Source organism: Mya arenaria, chromosome 10, assembly GCF_026914265.1.
Source record: "Mya arenaria isolate MELC-2E11 chromosome 10, ASM2691426v1".
NCBI classification, from domain to species: Eukaryota; Metazoa; Mollusca; class Bivalvia; order Myida; family Myidae; genus Mya; species Mya arenaria.
The window spans coordinates 12,379,033-12,390,402 of record NC_069131.1 but is presented as its reverse complement, the minus strand read 5'-3'; the positions used below and the strand labels follow the sequence as shown (position 1 = coordinate 12,390,402).

The following is an 11,370-nucleotide window of genomic DNA, read 5'->3' as shown; positions in this document are numbered from 1 at the left end:
ATATGTAAGAAAATGACTCTTTTTTTCAGTCTTTGTAGCACGTGTCATTACTAGTGTAAGACGGAAGAAGGAAGCAGGACAGATTATGTTTGTTTTATATCACCTGACACTGAACTAAAATAATAACAACTTGTTTACTTCCTATAAAATCATCAACAGATAGTTATGTTGACCACAAACATAAAAACTCTTTTCAGTCGATCTCAAAAGCCTTCTACAGAGGTTCAAGAAGGTAAAGATCAACGAATGAAATCCCATGCTTAAGGAAGAATATTTGGACTTTGTTTGTGTCAGTGTTCTGATTAGGCTAAACTAGAACATCTGTATTGTTAACAGTTTGCTTTTGTTTTTGTTTTACTTCCTTCCCATAGATGCATTTCTCTTTGTATCCTAAACATATCCTTATATGGAAATATTACAATACGAAAAAAGTAAGTTTAAAATATATATACATATATATAAATGCAGAACTTACGCTGCATCATTGGATATACAGGGCCAACACTTGTACGGATTAAACGTGTATAGCTATTAGTTTCAGGTAACCATGCATTATCTTATTATTGATTTCTGATTTAAATGTTTTTCGGCTGCTATGCTTGATACTGCTGCTGTAATCAAACTATTCGCTCATGCTTACTACGCATTTATTTGCAAACTCAACGTTTTGAAATCCGTGTCACTGTGATGTATATACTACTGTTATTAGTTGTTATCATATATTTATAACTATAATTAGGTAAGACGAATAATTTGGAACGTTACATTTAACGCTTCGTTTCGTGCCTTCATGCAGTATTTACAATTGTTCACGATATTGCATATTTCTCAATTGTGTAAGCGGTTTTTTGGAGACTTTACTAACACTGATATAAACATAACACCAAGAAGCTGTTTTCTTACGACACATAATCTTGTGCAATAATTTTGTAATTTAGATGTCGAAAATCGTTACTGTTTTTGGTCTCCGGCAAGCTCTGGAAGACAAACCGTGGGCCCCGATTGTTTTGCCAAAGGGGTGTGCATATTTTGAATGCCACTTGACCCCATAATCAATTAAAAGGGTTTCATAAGTAGATACAGAATATGTAGAAATACACAGAAACAAATATTACAAACAAGAATTGTTTGCCCAAAAATTGCAAATAATTAAGTTCAGTTTCAGTTGAAATAAAACAAAAGCATCTTCTAAAGCTTTATCAAAAATGTGTGGGAAGTCATTTATTTAACATATAAGTAATTAAAGGCAATACCAATTTAAATAATACAAAAAATGTTTGGGGTCACTTTGCATCAACATTTAACATTATCGTTAATTGAACTATAAAACATCAAGAATAGAATACGTTCAAATAAGATACCTTCAAAAGACTAGGTTTAAATAAAAACTACATTATATTTTCAAGACACAACTTCCACGTAAAGTATAAACCATCGATGAAAACGTTCTGTTTATTTAAACTAGTCGACTTTATATAACGTTTGATTGGTGAAATATCAAAGTCAAAACCAATCTTATACAGCTACACCGAAAGAACATGCTTCTTATTTGTAGTGTTTTAGCTTTTTTAGTCATTTAATAGAAGGAAACGAAATTCATAGAGTGTTTTTTAGTTAAAGTACCAGTGCTGGTATAGATGTTTTTTTAGTCAAAACAAAGTTTTTTAAAGTCTCTTTCTGAAAGATGGTTAAAACGAAAATCCTCTTGCTTTGAAAGCATGTTCATGTTTCTTCCATGTTATCTCTGTTAATGGATGATAACCAATTATTCGGTTTATGCAATTTGCTATTGAAATAGAAAAAAGGCTCTAATATAACCTCTGATGTAGTTGTATACCACGTGTGAAGCTTTGTTACATTGTAAATATAATTCTTACAACGGTATCATTTTCCAGTGAACACATCGCAATATGACTGGATTACTTCAGCTGTTTTTATTAGTCAGCACGACCCTTGCCTCGGAGCCATCCTGTCCAGCGTGCTCCAAATATGACTACGAGCAAAATTTGCTTGAGAGAATGATCCGTATGGAGTTCACTGTTGAGCAAGACCTAACGCGGCTCAAGAATGAGAACAAACGCTTATCTGAGGTCGTTGATACCCTAATGGATCAACAGAAACACGCGGAGCGTAGACTGGTTTCGCGCATTGAAGATGTTGAGAGAAACCAAACCAGTAAGTATACCTTATATTATTATACCTTACATTAATGTGTCTCTTCTTTGTATATATAAAGTCGATCGGTCCGTATATCACTGTTTTTTGATACAAATCCAGTTTTATGACGTCAGCGGTCCATATTATATTTCTGGCCGGTCCGAAACTCGCCAAAAATGTAATATGGACCGCTGACGTAATACAACTGGTAAGTGCGGCTTGCTATTTTCACAACGGCGAAAATTTGTCACAAGTAAACATTATTAACTTAGTTTAATTAACACATCTAAAGCACATTAAAACTATTGGTTATTTAAAATGTTCGGTATAATATAACACATATTTACACACCACTTCGGGCCATATGGCATTATAAGGACCGGCCAGTCAGCCCCCAAAAGTGAATGGGGCTCAGCTTACGCCTCCGTCCATATTCACTTTCGGGGGCTGACTGGACGGTCCTTATAATGTCATATGACCCTCAGTGATGTGTAATATTTCTTACATATATTTGGATCCATACACATGTATATATATATAGATTTTTAAACCATTATGTAATGATTTGTTTAACCCTTTTAACAAATGGAACGTATGCAATCATACTGTATACACATGCAAGAAGTTATTAATCTAAGGTCATACACTTTTCGTTTGCGAAATTTAGTTAATGTTTTCGACCACCCAAAGAGGGAGATAAACCAAAATAATATTTATATTAATGAGCAGTTTTACAAAAAAAAAGTATTTTAAAGAAGCAATGTGAACTATCAAATCCCCAGAATAAAGAATAATGTACAAAAAAATACATTCAAAATAATTAAATCCACATAAAATAGTGAATACAATATATTAAAAAAAAAAAAATTCACACAAAATTAAATGTTATCCTCAATTAATAACTTAATTGAATCAAAAATTATTTTTACATTTAAGCACTGATGAAATTTTTGAAAAGACTCGTTTTTTAATAAATTGTATTAACTAAAAGAACCCAGATAAGAGGAGTATGGCCTTGTATGTAAAAAAAAATGTGCCAAAACATTCTACAACAATCTACAGGGACGTTCACTCAAATTACATAACTGTCTTGTTTATTCAAAACGTCCATATATTAAAAATGTAGCAAAAAACTAGAATCTTGACAAATATGATCTTTAAAATATGTTAAGCACCGCAATTTGTTATGACTGCAAGGGAAGAACAAAAGCCGCGCGCGCGAGCTAAATGTTAAGGTTCTATTTGGGCAGAAAACAAGACGTTTCAAGTACAACTGCAAAAAATTCGTTCAAAATGGATGTTTTTGCCAATGGCATAGTTGATATGTTTTACAATATATAATAACATCTTAAAGTTCTAAAAATACACGACAAATAAATATTCTTTTCTCATAAAACTAATATTACCAACTTCGTGCTAATCATTTATTCGCTTTAAAACCGAATTCGGGTTCTTTTTTGCGGTTTTAACACAAGCAAACTACCACTTATGTCAATGTATATAACAGACACAAGGCCTTAAAGTTTGTTTTTATGAAATCCATTTTATTTTTGGTTGAATGTAAAGCTTTATTGTCTTATTTTTATTGGAGGCCATTGTGCACGAGTTTCCTGTCCTTGAGTTGACAAATTTGGTGGAACTTCTTTGGTAGCTTTTGATAATAGGACGGTATTTGGTGGTAGATATGGATAACGCCAACAATGTTGGTTTTATATATCACTATGGGATATGGAACAATATATGAACAGACTTATAGATTTCACCTCGTTATTACCAAAAGTAAATATTTCTATATTTGCAACATCACTCGTGAAAAATAACATTTGGTACACATGCGTTGATCATACACTGAAACATACGATAATTTTGAAGGCAAAAATACAGTCATGCTGGAAATGTCGATAAATTATGCCTTAGCCCTGTTTACACCGACATTGATTTGAACGTTAACAACAAGAAAAGCCACGAATAAAACTGTTGTATGCTTATTTGTCCATAGCAACCCATACATAAGCGTCATTATGAAATGGGTTTAAGCTGCACTCTCACAAATTGACACTTTTAACCTTTTTTAATTTTTTGTCTCAGAATCAGTTGATTTCGGTATTATTACTTTCAATGCATTCTTTAAAGATAACTTATAATAGAACAAGTCCTTATTATTAAAAAAACTGCAAAAATTACAATTTTCTTAAGCGTTAGTAACACTTTTAACTAGTGTTTGGAATCGGTTGCAATTTTACTATCGATGATCGGTTCCACTCAAGTAACCGATTATCGATAGTACAATCGGTTTTTAAAATACTAGATAGTACCCGAGTTGTAGTTTTATTCATGTACAGTATTAAACTCTTAATCATTATATGCATATACCTTATGTCTATGATTGAAGTTATTAAGTGTTGTTGTATAAAAAATAGTTCATTTACTTGCTCATTGTGGCTTTCATCAGCCATTTTGTTAAAGATAACATCTGAATACTATCGATTGTCGCCGATTTCAGGCCCAACCAATCGATTTTCGATTATAATCGATCATCGGAACATCAATACTTTTAACCATTAATCATTCTTTTTCGAACGTAAATAGGATACACTGCAATCCGATCTCTTGACAGCTGTCTTGTATCATTGGTTTCAAATATTTTAGGCAAAATTGGCTTATTCGAAGACCAAAAAAAATCAATCTTTGAGAGTACAGCTTAACAAAAAACTTATCTTACAATCGAAAAAGCGACATAACTGTATAATTTTACCAACGTCGAAATAGGGATCAATTGTGAAAAATGCACTTGGAAAACATATGATAATGTCTAATTGGCTATTAAATCACCGGTGATTCTAAAAAGTTTTCTGTATATACGTATGTTTCTATAGAGTACATATTTTTCTATCAACGTTTTATCATTTGTTTTCGCCGCTAAACGACTTGCCGTCATTGGATTAGACTGTGAATAACGTTGATGAGACTCTATTTAAATGATTTCTTTCAACCTTCTCAATGTAAACTGCCAATGTGGTTAAAAACATGCATGAAATAGTAACATGTGGATAGTAAATACACAGCATAACAAACCATGCACACAAGCGTCATTAACCATGACACATGCACTATGTAACAATGCACCATGCACACTTGCAAAATGCACCAATATATCATACACCAATACACCAAATACCAAACATAATGCACCATACACCTTAAATAATGTACCACGTTACATGCACCATGCACCATGCCAGGAATAATGCACCGTGCACCACACACCATACACAATTTATCATGTACCATGCACAAATGCACCATACACGATGTACCATGCACCGTGTACCAAACACCATACACGATGTACTATGCGTCACACGAGATGTATCATGCACCATGCACTAATGCATCATACACCTTACACAATGTACTATGCACTATGCACTAATGCATCATACACCTTACACAATGTACTATGCACCATGCACCATAAACCTTACACAATGTACTATGTACCGTGCACTCATGCACCAACCTTAATGTACCAAACACCATACAAGATATACTATGCACTATACACCATTCTGTAATGCACCTTGCACTATTACACCATACACGATAAACGATTTACTTAGCACCATGCAATGATGCACAATACAACATAAAGCATGAGCTATGCACTAATGTACCATTCACCATACACGATGTACCACGCACCATGCACTTATACACCATACATGATGTACAATGTATCATTCATTCATTAAACTTATGCACCATAAACCTTACAGAATGTACCATGCACCTTGATCTGATGCACCATACACCTTACACAATGTATTATGCACCTTGTTCTAATGCACCATACATCTTACACAATGTACTGTGCATCGTGCAATTATGCACTTTGCACCATACACGAAGTACTATGCACCTTGCAATTATGCACCATCCACACATACATCATATACCAAGCACTTAACACCATGCACCTTGCATGCACCTTGCTATAATGCACCATACACCTTACACGATGTACTATGTACCAAGTACTTATGCACCATACACACATACACCATATACCAAACACTATACACCATGCACTTTGCACCATCCCATGAATAATGCACCATGCACCTTACACAATGTACCATGAACCTTGCTCTAATGCACCATATTCTTTAAACATTGTACTATACACCATGCACTTTGCACCATGCCATGAATAATGCACCGTTCACCATGCACAATGTACCATGCACCTTGCTCTAATGCACCATACACCTTACAGAATGTTCTTTACGCCATGCACTTCGCACCATGCCATGAATAATGCACCGTGCATGTTACTCTATGTACTGTCCACCATGCACCATACACCACGCACTTTGTACCATGCACTCTTAACTATGTAAAATGCATCAAACACCATACACATTACACCAACCACCATTTATCATTCCCCATGTACCATGCCAGGACTTCACTAGAGGCCCAAACTTACATATCTGTCAAATACAGAAGTTATATAGGACAACTTTTGTAAAAAAAAATACGTGAAGGTTAGCGAACCCAAAGTTTGACTGTACATATCTTACACAATAAGTAAGAACATTACAAAAGGGTTCGTGAATTGTAAGTTCATACATTCGTTACCAACGCCAGGTCTTCATCGTCGGATATAAAAGTAAACAATATAACTACTATTTACTTAAAAAAATATGATTAAAAGTTTTGCATTTATTATTTTTACCAAATACACAATTAAACATAATGTTTCAGATCAAATAGTTACTCCACTGGTATACTTCCACGCCCGCTCTCCACAGACCACCCCCCTTACCACAGGTGAGGTGATAGTTTACAAGACAGTGGAGACAAACCAGGGAAACGGCTACAGATCCACTTCGGGCAAGTTCACCGCTCCAACACGGGGACTCTACTTGTTCCTTATGCACACATGTTCGCCTCCAAATAATTATGCTGTTCTCCAGATAGTTAAGGAAGGTTCAATTCTCGTTGCAAGTGTACAACGTGACAATAACAACTATGAATGCTCTAGTAGTCAGGTGTTTGTACAGCTTGATGCCGGGGAAAATGTCTGGGTACAATGCTCCAGTGGGGGCTCGACCAGACAACTTGTTGATGATTCTATTCGTTGGACGAGTTTTGGTGGTGCTCTCATTCACAACTGACGTGCTTAGGTCATTAACTTAGAGCACTGAAAATACAGAACAGATGCAATGAAAATGAAAATAAATTTTGTAGTGATAAATTAGTTGTTTTTATTAACAAAACTATATTATTTGAATGATTTTTGTTATCATTTATATCGTTGTTTATACATATACCGTTATTGATGAATTATTTGTTTGTGTCATAACAAAGGAAGCTGTATATGCATGTTGTATGCTTTGCCGTCAATAAATAACACTTTATTTTATTTAAGGTCAGTGATTCATGTATCGTTTTCCTTCAATCCGTTGTTATATAAACAGTGTCGGTAGTTTTTTGAAAATATTTGATAACACTACATGATATTCATACATATAAATCAGCGTTAAATATAAGGATGACGTCAGTAAGCCATGTTTCATTTTCCTGCAATCTGCGGTTGTATTCTTCATGTCTTAATTTAAATGAACAACAATAATTCGAGATATGTCCGAGATAAACTCATAACATCGGCATACTATATCAAAGCACTGCATGTATCATTACTGTGTTTATCTCAATATCACAATTCCTTGGCAACAAAACGCAAGGTCACAAGGTCAAATGTAAACGCAATATTTTGAAATCATACCTGGTATGAACAACGTTTACTTATTTTTGATCTCCAAACTTCTTATCGCTCTCACTGTTGGTCGTTGTACATTGCGTAATGTTTACTGACTACAATTACAACGCGCCGTATTCAATTTATTACGAAGCCTAATCATTCTTTGATTCCGCAATTCTAGTCAGCGTATAAATTGGTCAATTATGTGTTTTAAATACTTACGGTTATAGAGTCATATTTCAACTGCTTTTAAAACAAAAAAATACTGCTAAAACAACTCATTCTAGTTAAAATATTTTAATACTGCAGCTTTAAGTATTGCTTTTGTTACTGTTTTATTAGAAATATGCTTTGATAACGGTGATGACAACGAAGATAATAAGAAATAAGAATGCTAGTCCTAAATTGTGATGTTGATGCTGATGATGATGGTATTGATTCTGCTACTGTTATTGATGCTTCTGTTATTGATGATGATGATGATTTTCCGTGTCATCATGGCACTTTTCATGGTATTTATCGATTATATAAAACGTCAAACTGAACGAAAACGGGTAAATTATCACGGAAAGTGCATGTATTACGTGGTAACATTCCGTATATAGCTCTGTATTCACTGAAATCCAAACGCAATTACCGCAGTATTAAAGTCAAATGTGTCTAAAGCAAAATGTTACTGTTACTGCTACAGAATTTGAAAATGGCCGATATGCCGACTTGCCGCTAAGTTCACGTAGCTTGAACGCAACACCAGCATATCGATATTTAAAAACACACACACACACAAATGGTTAATTACCATGACACGTTCTGTAAATATACGTCAAGAAGAATTATTTTGTACTTCATTTAATGCAAATGTTTTAGTAAACTGGTATTGTATGTGAAATATAAGGCTGTTAATATCACGCCTCTAGTCCGCCAGACCACTGACTTCAAGCCTCTAAGCTACAAAGACGCTGAATTTATGCCACCAAGCAGCCAAAACAAACCTGCCGTTAGGCAGCTAGGCCACCAAATTAAATATAATTTGACGTTACGTTTAAATTCGTTCAATATTTTATTATTATTATTATTATTATTATTATTATTATTATTATTATTATGGCTAAACAAATCAAACTATTTTGTTGATGATCATTATATCAGTGTGTTTAAAAAGTAGGTACTGAGGAATCATATCATCCCAGTGAAACAGTTTTGATTCACCATTTCTATAATGAACATATATCAGTAAGCGAGTAGTTATCGGACAGTAGTGGTTCTCGGACAGTCACGATTTACGCCATATTTTGGAAGTTAAATAGCAGACGCCTGATTATAATATATTATCAATCAGATATATGAAATATGTCTATAAAAACACTTTCCAATAGATAAGGTTTATTTTTAATTATTAATTCAAAGTTGATTGAATTTTACTAAATCACATTTACCTCCGCTTGTAATTTCAAAGATATTGAGCATGCGCAGATAAATACGGTTTTAATTTATCATAAAAAGGGAGAAAATCCAACAAGACTTGTCTTTAAAACATATCCATGTTACTTCCCATGCTATGACTACTTATCAGACACAGAAGGTACGTCAAAAGGTATGACAAACAATGACATGTTATGACATGTTTACAGTATACTTTGAATGCTTTGAATGCTCCGCTTATCTAAGTTATTTTTTGTGACAAACTGATGCCGCAAAACTTTTTTGTCTGGTTTAGATATTCATCTTACACATATATCGAATTAAGAAAGAGCTCAGGACGATATTCAAGGCTTTTTGTTCCACAAAATCCCTGAAGAGAGAGACGAAAATTGTGAACATAAAGTATTAAAACTCATTGAGGAAAAGCTTAAAGTCACAAATGCATCAACCGATATTCGGATCCAGTGCGCCCATCGCATAGGCGCTTTCAACGCAGCCATAACGCGGCCAATCGTCGTCAAATTCGCCTTCTACCCAGATCGCGAGCGGGTACGTCAGGCAGCCCGCCAGGTCAAGGACGATTCCATTGGCGTTTCGGAGGGAGATCATGGACAAGCGCCGAAAACTGGTCCCAATTATGCTCAAGGCACGTGAGGATGGGAAGGAGGCGTACATCAGGGTGGATAAACTCTACGTCAACAAGCGTCTCTATAGAGACAGTGAGTAGGACGGTGGTGAGGATGGTCTGAAGTGTATTTCATGGAACATTGAAGGTCTTACGGTAAATAAACAATCGGACTCGGATTTGGTGAATTTGTTGTGTGGATATGATATTATCTGTTTAAGCGAAACGTGGACCAATAGTAAGTCAAATATTAATTTTAAAGGCTATGATAACCCAATACATTCATATAGAAAATACCAGAATCGTAAAGCCAAACGCTCTAGTGGCGGAATTATAATATATGTTAAAAATAGTATTAGAAAAGGCGTAAAAGTTGTTAAAAACGATATCGATTGTCTTGTATGGTTAAAGTATGATAAATATTTCTTTAAAACAAACTATGATATTTACATGAGCGTTACATATATAGCGCCAGAATCATCTCCTATACATAACATGTATAATGTTGACATTTTTAGACAAATCGAAAAAGATTTCACGTATTTTAGCCATATGGGTAAAACCTTTCTCACAGGTGACACCAATAGTAGAGTAGGACGTAAAAATGATTTCATTGATAATGACCGCCGTATTGATATTGATGACATAACCCCGGTTGATACGCACACGAATCGAAAGTCACGTGATCTAACATCCAACCGCTTTGGGGATTATTTACTTGATCTTTGTAAAGCTACAAATATCCGTATTGTAAACGGCCGATGGGGAAATGACCGTGGGAATTTCACGTGCATGACCCACAACGGACAAAGTGTTGTCGATTATTTGTTATCATCTCTCGACAATTTCAATGCATTAAGGAGTTTTATCGTTGGGGATTTTAATACCTTTTCTAATCATGCACCTCTATGCTTTTCATTTAAAACACATACTAAACTCGATGATTGTGTTTCAAATAACAGGATATATTATAAATGGGACACGAAATTTAAAGATAACTTTGTAGCGGACGTATGTGCAGATATTCACAATTTAGAGAAGGATTTACATGATGCAATTTCCAAGGAAGGAAATGTAGACGAATTAACTAATATCTTTACGACCTTTCTGTGTAATAAAGGTCAGAAATACTTTGAAAAAAGGCCAAAGTATTTTGATAATGCACACACAAATAGGAAGGAATGGTATGACCAAGAATGCAGACGAAAATATATTGTTTATAAAAACGCTGTGTCTCAGTACAATATTTCATTATCTGATGTAGATAGAATAGCAGCTTTAAAAGGAAGGAAGGATTATAAATATCAGTGTAGAACGTCCAAAAATAATTTTAATAAAGAGCGATGCAGAAAAATGAATGATATGCGTAAAAAGTCGCCTAGAGAATTTTGGAAGATAT

General features: G+C 34.4%; 1 protein-coding gene across 2 annotated transcripts; it reads left to right on the top strand.

Moving 5' to 3' along the window:
- Positions 1-240: 240 nt before the first annotated feature.
- Positions 241-7,593, top strand: LOC128206852 (caprin-2-like). Of its 2 annotated transcripts, none has more exons than XM_052909552.1 (3): positions 241-431; positions 1,896-2,175; positions 6,925-7,593. In XM_052909552.1, exons 2-3 carry the CDS (start codon positions 1,911-1,913, stop codon positions 7,335-7,337), a joined length of 678 nt encoding a protein of 225 aa, XP_052765512.1. In that variant the 5' UTR covers positions 241-431; positions 1,896-1,910; the 3' UTR covers positions 7,338-7,593. The 2 variants fall into 2 exon arrangements, with proteins under 2 accessions (XP_052765512.1, XP_052765511.1); XM_052909551.1 differs by having other exon boundaries at positions 243-541.
- The last annotated feature ends 3,777 nt before the right edge of the window (positions 7,594-11,370 follow it).